Source organism: Gastrolobium bilobum, unplaced genomic scaffold, assembly GCF_033153095.1.
Source record: "Gastrolobium bilobum isolate Gb01-03AN ecotype WA unplaced genomic scaffold, APGP_CSIRO_Gbil_v1 utg8480, whole genome shotgun sequence".
Classification (NCBI taxonomy): domain Eukaryota; kingdom Viridiplantae; phylum Streptophyta; class Magnoliopsida; order Fabales; family Fabaceae; genus Gastrolobium; species Gastrolobium bilobum.
The window spans coordinates 484,787-500,173 of NW_026899605.1; the positions used below are offsets into that span (position 1 = coordinate 484,787).

At 32.4% G+C, this 15,387-nt stretch overlaps 1 protein-coding gene and 1 pseudogene across 2 annotated transcripts; both read left to right on the forward strand.

Annotated features, from left to right (window-relative positions):
* The first annotated feature begins 1,740 nt into the window (after positions 1 to 1,740).
* LOC133291929 (syntaxin-32-like) lies at positions 1,741 to 5,170 on the forward strand (annotated as a pseudogene).
* Positions 5,171 to 5,839: 669 nt separating this feature from the next.
* LOC133291889 (uncharacterized) lies at positions 5,840 to 9,330 on the forward strand. Of its 2 annotated transcripts, none has more exons than XM_061490243.1 (3): positions 5,840 to 6,528; positions 7,884 to 8,147; positions 8,496 to 9,330. In XM_061490243.1, the coding sequence occupies exons 1-3, from the start codon at positions 6,217 to 6,219 to the stop codon at positions 8,841 to 8,843; spliced, it is 924 nt and encodes a 307-aa protein (XP_061346227.1). In that variant the 5' UTR covers positions 5,840 to 6,216; the 3' UTR covers positions 8,844 to 9,330. The 2 variants fall into 2 exon arrangements, with proteins under 2 accessions (XP_061346227.1, XP_061346226.1); XM_061490242.1 differs by having other exon boundaries at positions 7,884 to 8,139; positions 8,485 to 9,323.
* Positions 9,331 to 15,387: the final 6,057 nt, after the last annotated feature.

A 15,387-nucleotide genomic window follows, 5' to 3' on the forward strand; every position in this document is an offset into this window, starting at 1 on the left:
TGACTTTTAAAGAAAAACATGTTTCATAAGGAGCTATATGATGAAAAAGTACCAAATAGTTGACTTTTAATCTTTTTCGTGAACGAATATTGTTTATCACTGCAAGCTTTCATGATGAAGTTCCCATGTAGCTATTAGTCAATAATATATTGTAACAAAATCAATAGGAAAAAAGAAGAGTTTGGAAAACCAAAATGCATAGAGGTAATGGTTTACAGAAATGATAAATCTTTACAATCAAAATATAACAATTAATTTGATAAACAAGAAAGTTATAGGGTAAACTTTATGAGAATACATTTGTTAGGCCACTAGTGAAAAGAGCAAATGAGAAGTCAGATCTCAGATCAATCAACTGAAGCTTTAAGGAACCTTTTCCCGCGTTCTTGGAGAAATTCGCATACTAATACTGAAATTAGAAAAGAAAAAAGGGGCAGTTTAATATTAAACTGTTTCATCCTTAATTTTTGAACATATAATCGTGGAATGTTTTTGCTGCTAACCTGATTCCCCAGAAATACAGCCATCAGCATCAACCTTCACCACCTTTGAGATATCAATATCTACACTTCCTGTGCTGAAGACAAAAAAAAAGGTATCACATATTTACTGGTAAGCCAGTAAAACAAATCAGATAAAACTCCAACATCAAGTAGCTTCTATTTACCAATCAAGGATATCAAGAATTTTTTGTTTCTCATATAAGGTAACATGTAATCCTGCAGCACAAATCATATGATTTAAGACTCCCACTTTCTGTGTATCTGTATTGACAAATTTCTTATTCTGTCATGCTAGTTCCTTATTCTGTCAGAAAAAAGTTTTTATTATAAACTTAAGAATTTTCCAAAATAAGTGTTCCCATAATTCAAGAACATAATTGAGCAGACTGCATATAAATGTGTTAATTTCACCAATGCATGCTTTCTTTACATAATATTATGTCTCTACCATCGTGAACCACTTACCAAGAAAATTTACCTCCACATCAACCAACCCAAGAAGTATATAATAACACCATTTTGCCTGTGTTAGAACCGTATATAGTTAATAAACTGTCTTTAAATGTTTGACAATGAGAGCAAAAACAGTAAAAATTCAGAAAAGTTGATCCTTTTGAAAGGCATCACTCCCACAAGCTCTCCTTAAAGAAGAATTAAAAGAATATAATCTGTTATGCTCGAAAACAAAAAAAAAATATTATAAAATACATGACCCATGTTTTTATGGTTTGCTACCTACTTCCCAAAAAAATTGAAAAAAATTGCAGAGTAGTGGAATAGATAGAGCATCTAAACATTGGCATCTTGGCAAATGGCAGCCATGATATAAATATTATATAATTTTCACAATGAAAACAGAGAAACGTGAGCTATAAGTTTCCGGAAAATAAACACTGATGTCTGTTTGTTTGAGTGAATGACAATAACTTATCAGAAAAATACATTATCAGAAAAAGATAGCTAAACTATTTCAGTAAACAGTTAGCATTCATCATCATATCTCATTGCAATCAACAAATATTAGCATTGCAAGGAGAAAAAATCATACCATGAAAGTAACATTCTTTCAAAAGGAATAGAAATACCACTGGAGAGACATGTGATAAATCATAATAAGCATGCGTGCATAAGGTCCACATTTGGCAAACGTCTTCCTTTCCATTGCACACCTCTGCTTCATTCTCATCCAAACCCATCCCTGTTAGAAACAATAATCAGAACAGCTATGTGTTGGAAAATGGAAATCTATTTGAGGATGGCAAGTTTATAAGTTCAACTCAGCTCTAAAGCTCACTTTTAAATGAAATAGGTAAAACTTTACCCCCTTGGAAATTCAAGTAGAAATACAAAATTAAGGAGTACATATTCTCATTCTGCTAACATTTATGACTCAAGTTTCGAAGGTTATGATAAAAGAGAGAAAGGGGGAAAAAACATAAGAATGGAAGAAAAAAAATGGGAGAAACTTACCTACTGCAGTTAGAACCAAATTTGATAGAAAAATTTGCAGATTGAAGGGTTATCTAGCTCTCTAGACTTAATTCAATTGTTTGTGACTCTTAGCCAACACATTCAAATGTTTACATGTGTCATTATATAATATTTATATCATTGTTGCTTGAAGATGAAGATTATTATCAAAAGCAAAAAAAAAAAGAAAAAAACAGTGCACTCAAAAGAGAAAAGAAGACGATACTTGCAAGCTTTGAGGAGAAAGCAAATGAATCTCGATTCGGGTGTGGATGAAAATCGAATTATTCACAATTAGATAGAGGAATAAATGGAATTGAAATAAACGAGTCCTAAGAAAGACGAAACAGTAAATGGAATGGAATGGAATAGGGAATAAGCAGTAAAACATGGCCCATAACTATCTCCAATCCCTAATCCCCAATTTCTCCCCTATTGAAGTTGCTATACATTCTTCTTCAAATGCTTCCATCACAAGCCATAATCGTTGCGCTACTCGCCCCATACATTGCGAAGTCCACAATGAAAAATGCTTCTATCGAAGAAAATGAATGCTGAAATGCTACTCGAAGCATTAAGTCCTCAATGAATGTTGGATTGTTTGATGAGCACGTGAAATGAACAGCTCGGTGAGAAGAGAGGGAGGGTGAGAGAGAAATGAGAGAAAAGCATAAAGGTTGAATAGTGTGTGATGTAAGTTACTTACCCGTTCATTAACTAATTGATTAAGGGCGGTTTTTCCAAACGACGTGAAGACATCGCCGTTATCTGCCCGTTTTCTTGTAGTGAAGTATGAGTTTTATAATTCTCATTTAACATGAGAATTCAAATAGTGATACGTTCTTTCTTTTAGAGATTAATCAACGATCGTAGACAAATTTTTTAATCTTTTTCTTCCGTGCATCGCACGGATAATGCACTAGTAGTCTAATAGTATTCGTGAAACTATAAATTATGTTGTTAAAAGTTAAAAGTTCAATAAGAGGGCTTCCAAGATTGGCTATGGGATTCACCAAACGTCTCAGAAGCTCGCTAAGCTCGCCAAGTGTAAGCAATTCAATTCTATTCTATTCATATAATACGCTATTCATTATGTCGGTGATTGTGTCTTATTAATTCATTTTGTTTTGATTCGCAGTGGCTAAAAGGACTTCGGTTTTTGACGACCCCACCATGGAAATCCAAGAGCTTACGTGTGTTATTAAGCAAGATATTACTGCTCTAAACTCTGCTGTTGTGGATCTTCAGTTACTTTGCAACTCTACAAATGAGAGTGAGAACACTTCTACCGACACAACTAGCCATTCAACCACGGTTGTGGATGACCTAAAAACCCGATTGATGAGCACCACGAAAGAGTTTAAAGATGTTCTCATCATGCGAAGTGAGGTATTGTATTGTATTTTATTGGTGTGCTTTACATATTGTTTGCAGTCATTGCCGACACTGATGTTATACTTCTGTTTTTTTATGAAGAACTTGAAAGTACGCTGAAAGTACACAACAATAAAAGATAATTGTTTTCGTCCTCTACCTCTAAGGAATCTGCAAATCCCTTGGTCCGTCAACGTCCTTTGGCAACAAAGTCGGCTGCTGCTACTTCTAATGCCCCTGCACCACCCCCATGGGCTAGTGGGTCTCCATCTTCATCTCAGTTGTTTCCTAAGTACGTTATTTTTATTTATTTTTTTCTTTCTTTCTTCTTTTGTTAGTTGTAGGCTTGTATTTAAGCATGTGTTTGTTGTTTTCTTGCTAATTTTTCTGTAATGCTGGTAAACTATGGTATTATGCTTGATTAGATTATTAAGTGCATATTTTTTTTTGATCGAAGGAACTGGTGACTGGTGAGTTGGTTCTAAGCAAGCCTGATTTATTAAAAAGAGTAAAAGTGTGGTCACATATCCTTCTTTTATTTCTTTTCCTTTAACTGTTATTGAAATATAACTCAATTTTGCGGCTTTTTCACCCTTTTGCCCATTATTAATTATTTAATAACTATTTTGCCCCTTATTCAGAACTATCTACCAATCTGTCCCTCTTTAATCGATTAAGCCAAAAATTTAATCAATTAAATGGTCAAAATAGGAAAAAATCGTTGACTTGAAGATTTAGTCGATTAAATCTCCCATGCATAAGGTTGTTCTTCTGGTAAAGAGGAAGATTTAATCGATTAAGTTGAAGATTTAATCGATTAAATCTTCATTTGACCATTTAATCGATTAAATTTTTGGCTTAATCGATTAAAGAGGGGCATATTGGTAGATAGTTTGCAATAAGGGGCAAAATGATTATTAAATAATTAATGAGGGGCAAAATAGTGAAAAAGCCCAATTTTGCAGCATTTTTTCACAACCATTGTACCAATATTAATTTCAAGTCACTTACTTTGTCTTTATCTCTCTCTTGTTTTCATTTTAAACAAGCACAAGTTCACATCCTCTACTTCACTGAATTAATTATTTTATTTGTTTAGTTTAATTTGTGGACTTCAATTACTTGTTTGGGTACACAAGTAATTTGTGAATTAATTATTTCATCAGTTCATAGCTTGTTTTGTCAGCCTAACCTGGCCCAACAAAACTGTAGGACTAGTGAAACTTGGCTTGGCTAGGAGAAATTGGCAGGTCAAACAAGCCAGCCAAAAATACTTGTAGAAATGTAGGCTTTTGTTGGGCTAGCTTGGCCCGACAAAAGGGATGAGAGTTGAAATGTTAGTTCCACCCTGCAAAAATTTGCTAGTTTGGGACTAAAATAAGAGCTTTAGGTACAAGACATGATTTGTGGATCCTTTCCTATTTAATAATGAAATTATGCTCCAATATTTTAAGGTTGTTTCAGGTTGGGTTGAATTATACCTCAAACTATGATTTCATACAATTTTATTTTTTCTTGGCCTTTAAATCTGTAGGAAGGATGTGGATGGAGAGAGTCAACCGTTGCTGCAACAACAGCAACAGCAGGTAGTTCCATTGCAAGACACTTACATGCAAAATAGAGCTGAGGCTCTTCAGAATGTTGAGTCCACTATTCATGAGCTCAGCAACATTTTTAATCAACTAGCAACACTTGTTTCGCAATAAGGAGAGATTGTCACCAAGTTTTTATATTTCTCACTTGTGTGCTATATGGGTACAGTCTTATTGTCCTTTATTTCTGTATTCCAATATAATATGGGTTTAACTTTTCTTATGTTGTAGGATTATAGGAGATAAAAAAAGTAGAGAGAAGTTAAATGTGGGTCCCATATTTTATATTAAAAAAGAAAAGAAAAATTAATTGGCACGAAAAACGAATTTGTGTAGGAAAATGGGAGTATCTCATGTGACATGAGAGTATTATTTCTCATATAATATAGGATGTATGTTACTATTAGATCCAACCTTACTTGATTAGTCAGTAATTCTGATATCAAATGAGCCTATGCTGGTTAGATTGACTGTGAGATGAGTTTGAGCCTTGAATTCAATAACCTTGTATTCTACATTAAATGTGGTATCTCAAATCTTCTTAAAATTGTCATCTAATATATGTCACACACCAAAAAAAAAAAGTAATCTAAAATGAAGTATAAGAACTCTTTTTGTATGTATAAATACAAATTTTTATTACACATACATCATTGGTTTTTGATTGTGAAAGGATTAATGGCTTGGGTGTCCTCTTATAAACATATCTTTTAGAATATAATACTATACAATCACTTTTCGATTTTATTTTATTTTTCAATAAACTTGATCGATTTTTTTTTCTCCGTGCATCGCACGGATCATCCACTAATAATAATAATAAATTACAAAATAAAATATAAATCCCTATAAAAACTCTGTTATTGGCTTACTCCTGTACTTGCGTTATCTTATGCATTTTGTTAATAACCCTAGCTCGGAAGAACTCGCTTCTCTCCTGTGTTATCCGCATCTCTCTCATATTCAGCCCTTAAATTGTTCTCTATTTTCCTCCAAATACTAATCTAGATTTGTCTCTCTCGCTGATTTTAAGTTTTATAGTCTTCGCCCAATACCAGATCTCAAAGCGCCGCTTTTGTTTTCACTGATTAATTAATAAATTTGGTTATAGTATTTTGATTGCCAAAGAACCGTTTTAGGTATTCACCTGTTTTTGTGCATCTGAGATAAGTTCATATCTTTTGATTGAAGTTACTATTTTTTTATTTGGAAAAATTGACAAACCGCGAGCGAGTTTTAAGCGTTAAGAATTTGGGCGTGGAAATTTTCGCGAGGAAATGGTTGGTGGTGGAAGCAGGAGAGAGGAAGGTTCATTGATGATGAACAACACGAATGTGTTTGCGGCGCTTGATACTCTGAAGAAGAAGAAGAAAACCGATAAGGAGCGGAAGAGCAAGGAGTCCTCCAAATCGCAGGGTCAGTCCACGAAATCGGAATCTCAGGTGTTTTGGGCTCCGGCCCCATTGAATGTTAAATCTTGGGCCGATGTTGATGACGATGATGACTATTACGCCACCACTGCACCGCCTCAATCCGTGTGGAGCGTTTCCGAGCCTAATCACAGTAAGGAGAATCAAGGAGATTTTGAGGTGCGGGGATTTAATTATTTGTTTTTTATTTGTTTTTTCGTCGTTGTTCTTGTCGATTTTGCGTGCTTATGTAAGGATAATATGATTCTGTTGAATTCAAGTGCTTCGTTAGATGTGTAATATATTATTACAGGATATCCGGGTATATAGTTGTGGATGCTGTGTGGGTAACATGGTGAATCAGGAATGGTTAAGACTTAAGATAATGTTAGAACATTCCTTATTTATTTATTTATTTTTGATTGATTCCTTATGAATCCACTTTATTCATACTGAAATATTTCTAGTGCAAATCCGACGTTGGATTTTCTGCTTCTTGCATACTTCTAAGATTCGAGTACTCTCACTAGTCACTATAATTAGGTACACGGAACAATCAGACCTATTGTGTTGGTCTATAGTAAGCAGCCTTATCCTGAGGCTGATTAGATGATTTGAACGTGTGAATTCCTTGTCCCATGGAGACAATGCTCCCCTTCTTAGAAATGTCAATATCTATTAAAAGTTATTTTTTGTACTTTTCATTTGGGTTCATCTGCGACCCCAATTAATTTGGTGATGTTGATGTCCATTATGTTGGGATAAAGGGAAGGGTCAGACCTCTAGTGTGAATCTTATAGTAGGCACTAGGCAGTCTTGTACCGAGGTTGATTACATGATTTGAAGGTGTGACTTCCTTGTCACATGGTGACAAGGCTCCCCTTTTTAGTACTGTCAATATCTTTTATTTTTTAATTTATTTTTATGTTTTATGTCCGTTGCATGCGCGTGGTATAGGGAAGGGTCAAATTCATTGTGTGGGTCTATAATAGGCAACCTTATCTTGAGACTGATTACACGCTTCAAAGTTGTGACTTTTTGGTCACGTGGCGACAACACCAACCTTTTGCCAAGGCTCCCTTTATGGTAGTGCCACTATGTATTAAAATTCATTTTATGTGATATGGCCATTATATGCACTAGAAAGGAGTGAAAAGGTGCTTGATTATCCCTTTGATTACGCCTATTCGTGGGTAACCGGGAGCTTGATGTGTTTCCCGGAGTTAATGTTTTGATATAGTTGTGCTTTATCTTTGGAAAGAATAGATAGCATTCTATGTGCCATTTGGTTTTATTATAGTTTTATATATTGGCAAATTAGATATCCTTTGAATAATAACAATAATAATAGTAGTAGTTATAATAAACTTTAGAATGTAATCACTCGATCTTTTTTATGAGCTCAATGTCAGCAACGCAAGTATATAATGATTTATCTATACGTTTGCTTGGTCTCATTATTGCTCAAATGGCGATAAAAATCTTATGCTGTTCCAGATTTGATGCTTTATAATTGATAGGGTCTCTGATTACAGGATAGTGAAAGTGAAGAAGATATTTTAGATGAAGGGGATGATGATGTTGAGGAAGAGCATGATCATGAACCAGAGTACTCTGTGAAACCTGAACCTGAGGTTGAGAAGCATACTGAAGTTTCTGCGGCACCAAAGGAGGCAGAACGGCAGCTGTCCAAAAAAGAAAGGAAGAAGAAGGAACTTGCAGAGCTTGAAGCTCTTCTAGCTGATTTTGGAGTTCCACAGAAAGAAAGTAATGGTCAAGATGAGCCACAAGGTAACTATGCAGAACTGTATGCAACATTATTTTCAAGATTATAGTTTATTATGTGTTTTTCGATCTTAGGTTATTGATTGGCCGTGGCATGCCTCTCTTCTTCATTAGCCTTTCTTGATTTGCAAATGTTTCAGCTTTTGCTCGAGATTTACCCTCATTTTGTTCTTTTTGCACTAATTAGTTTTTCTATTTAACTACAAATTGTTTTATTCAAGCTTTTTTTTAAAAAAAAATCATATCAGAGAGAAGTAAAATTTCTCTGCATGTCAAGCTGCAATCACTACAGGACAGCTTGTTGTTATTGAAACTTTGCTCAATCAAGTTATTGTGAAATTGCATTTGCAGGTGCACCTCAGGATAAGAAACATGTTGATGCTGATGGAGATGGAGAAAAGAAAGAAGCTATCGCTGCAGAGTCCAAGAATGCTAAGAAGAAGAAAAAGAAGGATAAAGCTTCCAAAGAGGTGAAAGAATCTCAGGATCAACCCAACAGTTCGGGAACAGAAAATGTGGAGGAGGATACCTCTACTGTTGATGTGAAAGAGCGTCTTAAGAAAGTTGCTTCTACAAAGAAGAAGAAATCTAGTAAAGAAATGGATGCTGCTGCAAGAGCAGCTGCTCAAGAGGCTGCTGCAAGGAGCGCAAGGCTTGCTGCAGCAAAGAAAAAAGAGAAGAACCATTATAACCAGCAACCTGTGCGGTAAAGGAATCCTGCTTCTTAACATCAATACGGGAATTTGTATTTCTTGTTCATATGATTATGCCGAATAAACAGAGTGGGCTTAAAGGCTCTGGTGACTCTAGTCGTTTTGCCAGTGGACCTGAGAAATTTTCATCTAGCTTTTTGGGAAATTAGTGTTTTTCAATTGTTCTGGACTCGCCATTTTGTCAGAGAAAATTTTAGCCTTAAAAATTACCTGAACTACATAGTTGTGTATTGTAGTTCTTATGTCCTTGTGGCTGATCAATTAGTTCTGGCTGAGAAGTTGAAGTTTATTCTAGGGAGTGTTATGTTGCTTTGAAGGGGGTAATGTAAACCTTGTGAAATGGATCCCATTTTTTTGGCCGTTGTTGTTTTGGGTTCAACGCAGACCGCTGTAATCTAAAGTATACAGATACTCTCAGTTGTGACCATCAATGTAAACGAACCTATCACTTCGCATCCAAGGTGTCAAAAATAGAAAACAAGTTGAGATTAGTTTTAATTAAATAGTAAAAACAATGTGAGGTGTTATGTACGTGGATAACATTATTCATCGAAACTAAACTCGAGTGATTTCTTTGATTTTCGGAGTATCTTTCATGAGGCTTTTAACAGCATGTTTGGACTCTCTCCCTCTCTCTCGAAAGCTCTTATTATAAGCTTTTGATTGTAAATTAAAAAACAATAAAATTGAAACCCGCACTTAACAGTGAAGCTTGTTTTCAAGGAAAAATTTTACGTCCTAATTCAGAACGTGTGGATTATGAATAAATTTCCGTAAAAGGTAAATTTCAACCTTCAACTTTGTGTGTGGATCATGTAAAAAAGTTATTGTGAATGGGGAATGGGAATGAAAGATCTTCGCCTTTATCATGAAAGTTCGTAATGGCCTTTTTTGACAAAGAAAAATGATTTATGGGCAGTTATTTCGAGGAACAAGTATGGCACTAAAAAAATGTATTGCTTGATCTATGTAATATACTTTGGGTTTTATGTTTATAATTTAACATAATATAACTTCACTTTTCTACACACACATTAAAGAGGTGGGGTCTACATGTTTTTCTTTCTCTTTTATCATTCCACTTTCTCTCTCCTTTTTGATGTGAGAGTTGGAAACAACACTTATATTATGTTACATAACACTAATAAAATCCATATACTTTCTCTTTCATTTTTAAAAAGATAATTTTTAAAAATACAATGTTTTTGTTAAGTTTCCAAAAAAACTAGTAAATTACCCGTGCGATGCCCGGAGAAAAAAAAATAAAATCGTTGCCACCGTCGTTGGTTAATCATCGCACCGAAAAATCTAACACTTTCATCTTGCTATCAATGGTAGAGGTATAAACAAAAGGAACAAAAAATAAAAAAATAAAAAAAACTTATGAATTGAGAATTATCTGAAATAAAAAAGAATTGTCTTGCTATTTTTGAACTTTAAAAGGCTACAACATCCACACAAAACTTTGTAAATATCAACCACAAACAAAATTTGGCAATTCAGAGGGATTGATTATTATGCAAATCAAATATAGTTATTTACTCAATAATTCAGTTTTCAAATATCAATGAACCTTCTACTTATTATTATTATTATTCAGATTTAAGAATTTTATTATAAAAGAAGAAGGATGGAATTTTAATTTAATTATAAAAAGGTGTTGGTGGGCCGGCCCTCCGGGCCGAGCCCAATTTGCCACCTCTAACTATCAGCATGCAATAGATTTTTATATTTATTCACAAAAAAAGGTTCTTATAGTCACATTTAAGTTTTTAAATTTTATCTCAGAGATGGACTTTCATTTATTACAATCAGATTAATAAAAATAATAATAAATAATTATTTTTTGCAAGAATTTGTGTCGTTTGTATTTGTATTTACAAAAATCAAAATCAAATTTAGGAATTTAATTATAAAAGAAGAAGGATGAAATTTTAATTTAATTATAAAAATGTGTTGGTGGGCTCAGACCGGAGTTTGCCACCTCTAACTATTAACATGGAATAGATTTTTTATATTTATCCACAAAAAAGGCTCTTATAGTTGCGTCTAAGTTTTTAAATTTTATCTCAGAGATGAACTTTTACTTATTACAATTAGATTTACAAAATAATAATAAATAATTTTTTTGCAAAGATTTGTGTCGTTATTATTTGAAATTTTCTAAATTTGTATTTACAAAAATTGAAATTTGAATTAGCAATTTAGTTATAAAAAAAAGAATAGTGGAATTTTAATTTAATTATAAAAATGTGTTAGCGGACGGGGCGGGCAGGCCCTTTGGGCCAAGCCCAGTTTACAACCTTTAACTATCAACATTTTATGTAAATAATTATTTTTTTCAAGGATTTGTGTCATTAGTATTTTGAATTTTACAAAAATTGAAATTAGATTTAGGAATTTATTTATAAAAGAAGAATGATGAAATTATAAAAATTAGTTGGTGGGCTCGCCCTCCGGGCCGAGCATAGTTTGTCACCTTTAAATGTCAGCATTTTATATCAGCATGTAATATATTTTTATACTTATCCACACAAAATTGTTCTTATAGTTACATCTAGATTACTATATATCTATAATTTTTACAGTTGTCTTTCAATCGACTCTTTGTGGTCTGTGTATTTGTGACATATATAAGAGATAAAGAGTTGGAAAATATTTGAGTTCATACGTTTAATATTCTATCAAACACTTCACAGTTGAAGTTGAATAAGGTAATATCAAAAGATCATTCATTAGTTTAATTATATAATAATAAATATCATTAATAGGCTTAAAAAATATTATTCATAGGCTTAACAATTTTCGATGCAGAAAGTAGTGAGATATTAATATAGTTGTTTAACATCCAATTTTAAACTTTTTTTTCCCACCTATGAAGTTTAAATTTTAAATTTAAATTATTTTTTATCAACTATAAATATATTTTTATAATTTTAAATAGATTTTTTGTTTAATCTATAATTTTATATTAAATTTAATTTTATTATATATATTTTTTTCCAATACAGAAACATTAATGCAGAATTCGTTTCCCACCTATCGAGTTAAAAATTCAAATTTAAAAAATTCAAATTTTGAAATATTAAATATTTTCCAACCCAATAGACATAATAACAAATATTATTAATATATTTAACAATTTCTCATACTAAAAGTAGTGGGAAACACGCATAGAAAGTTGTGTATATTCTCCATGAAATGATGAGTTTTTCATTTTCAAGTAACATTGGTAATGCACCTTCCATCTTTCAATAGAATATTAAAAACCTTACAATTCCAATATAGAAATGATAGTGGGTCATTAATTTGATGTCTGCCACTAACACTTTAATTTTGAAATTTAATTTACTTAAAACTTAATTTTTAGTTATTTATTTATTTTTAAAATTGGCAAGCAAGTGAGAACACACAGGAGGTAGAACATTAAGCGTATGAATGGTTTGAGGTTATAAGAAAATATCAAATGATGAGTTTTCTATTTTCAAGTAACATTAGTAAAGAACCTTCTATCTTCCATTACAACAATTAAAAACCTTACAGGTTCCAATGTAAAAATGATAGTGGATCATTAATTAGATGTCTCCCACTAATTTCTTAATTTCGATTTTTGATTTAATTAAAAACTTATTATGTAATTTTTTTTTTAAATTGACATTCAAGTGTGAATACGAAGCTGGAACTACATGAGAGCTTGACACATCAGTTTTTTGGTTCTCTTTTTAAGTATATAATAGATGAAAATTTAATACAGTTATCTCATGCTAAAAGATGTTAAACCCTTTTTCCTACCTATATCAATTTCAAATTTTGAATTTCAAAAAAGAAGTAGGATAATAATACATTTGTTTGCCACTACAAAATGATGTAATCAGCAAGATGTGATCAAAAAGATGTCATCAGAAAATTAATAACAACACGCAAACTCAATAACGTAACACACAAACCCTATTGAATTGTTGCAAGCATAAATAAATCGAACCATTAACAGCAGCCAACAAAATCTCCCTCGAACAGCATGAAAGACGCTGAGTACGTAAATAACCATTCACAGTAGCATCAAACCTTCCACCCTAGAAAACGAAAAAAAGAGAATCAGTATACAAAAAATGAAAACGAATTCACAACATTTGTTTATAAAGTAACAAAAAATAATAACAATACAACAACCCCTACACACACGAATGAAGAAAAAAAATGTAGGCAAGCCAAAAAAGAAGAAACAACACTTTCCTATTTATACAAAAACTCAATGTGCTATTTAAGAAGCACCACTCAATGGATTAAAGATATTTCTTGAAAACAACCAACTCTAGTTGGCCTGAAATTATCACTATTCAACCCAACTCCAAAATTTATTATAAAATAGACATCCCCTTCGCAAATTTTTTTACGGACATTCAAAGATCCTTTAACAGTAGTATGTATCCTTCCACCCTACAAAAGAGATACATGTCCAGAACGCAAAGTATTACCTTCTCGTCTAATAGAACCATGTCCAGATTGTCGTCAAAATCTTTTCGCTGAAAATTAGGAACATTTCAAGTCCTAACCACCCTCACCTTAATCCTCCGCTCCTTCTTCGACGGATTAAGATCCTTAATGGAATCATACCTCGAGTACATACTTGGTACCAAAAAAGATTGAGTAGATGAAGATGCAACAAAAAACAAAAGAGAACAGGACAAGGAGGGGAAGAATTACAAAAGGCGAAAAACCAAAGGAAAGAACCAAGTAACACATGATATATATACACAACTTCCAAAATGGACTTGAAAAGTCTCTGAACTTCTTTAAAGAAACATTTTAATATTAAATGCGCATAACAATTACCCAGGTATAAAATAGTGGAACTTTAATCCAGCTTGACCTCACAAAGATAAGGATTCCCTTTTTTCTCCACTAATTAATATTAATTTTTGATTAAAAAAAATTCCAAAAGAAGAAACTTTTCAAACTTTCTCAAGTGTGAACACATTGGTGAAATTGAAGGAGGGAGTGACACATCATCAAACTTTCTAATGATGTTTATTCCCTTAGTATATATAATGAAGAGGGAAAAAAGAGCTCATTCCGAAAAATCAGTTTTTATAGTTTCTCCAAACAACTTTAAAAAATAATTATTTTATAAATAAAAAACTGTTATAAAACATGCACTGTCATGTTTTATATAATCAATTAATCACAAATATTTCTTTAATTTATTTTTGAATGGGTCCTACAATTTTTTTTCTCTTATCTTTATAAAGGGACCGATTCACTTCCATGTGAGTGTATCAAAAAAAAATTTAATAAAAGAAAAAATGTTAAACCCTTTATTTTCATATGATTAAAATAACTATTTATTTAATTTTTCACATGTCCTTTATAAAATGAAATATTAAGCCATTTGAATTTGACTAATAACCAATGTTATTAAAATCGAGATCTTAAGTAAAATCGGAAGTGGATTAAAAAATCTTAAAACATAAAATTGTAATGTAAAAAAAACGTAAAAGCGTTTGGAATATTAGTAAAATCGTCTTGATGAAAAAAAAATCGCAAAAACGTAAAATCATAATGATAAATTGAGATTTTAACAACAATGCTAATAACATGAAATTGAGTACTTTAGTTTACATGACGTCTTAAACTCAAGTTATTGTTGAACTTTTTATTTTCTATTAAATATATGAGGTAACAAACAATTAATGTTACTATTAATTATGGGTGAAAGTGGGCTGGGCTGGGCCAAGCTTTGTCCCGAAAAGCCCAAGCCTACGCCAAAAAATTTCAGTTTGGCCTGACCCAAGTCTATTACGAGTCTAATTGTTAGCCTGACTTGGGCCGTTTATAAAAAAACAAATGGCCTGGCTTAGCCCGTTAGCCTGTTAATTTTTAACTTCCAAGCAGAATCATGAATCAACTTTACAAAATACTCAAATTCTATTGCTAAACCAAAAATCATAATTTCAACGTACAAACAAAATCATGAATCACAACAAAACTCATACAATCTGCATTTAAGTCATTTTCAAAAATAAAATGCTAAAACTAAATAACATATATTTCATCAGATCCAACAAACAAATCCATATTATGTAAATTAAAATAACTACATGAATCCAACAAACGCATCATGATGTTTGTAGTAAGTATAACCTCTCCCAAAAACCTTTTAACATATTCATATACACAATCTAACATCTTGAGATGTTGGTTCCTCCTATATAAGAAATAAAGTCAGATTTCTATTAAAATATAATCGAATATAATTAAGTTATAAATAATTGCAATTGATTAAATTTATATCTTTTGTTTTTTTTCTTCAAGGCATACTTATTCTATTTTATTTTATTTAAAATAAATAGTACAATATAGGCCGACTTGTAGGCTTATAAGCTTATAGGCCAGACCTTGTGAAAGTTGGCCTACAGCCTTTTTATTAAATAGGCTTTTTCAAGGTCAAAACCCGGCCTATTTTACGAAATATACTAGGTCAGGTCTGGTCTGACGTAGGTCGAGCCGTAGGCCCCTGTAGGCCGGCCCGACCTAGTTTCGC

Bases quoted from the DNA above. Each gene is read 5' to 3' on its own strand.
- LOC133291889 (XM_061490242.1), top strand. From the start codon at position 6,217: ATGGTTGGTGGTGGAAGCAGGAGAGAGGAAGGTTCATTGATGATGAAC. The intron at 6,529-7,883 runs GTGCGGGGATTT...CTCTGATTACAG, and splicing joins AGAATCAAGGAGATTTTGAG to GATAGTGAAAGTGAAGAAGA. The intron at 8,140-8,484 runs GTAACTATGCAG...TTGCATTTGCAG, and splicing joins TGGTCAAGATGAGCCACAAG to GTGCACCTCAGGATAAGAAA.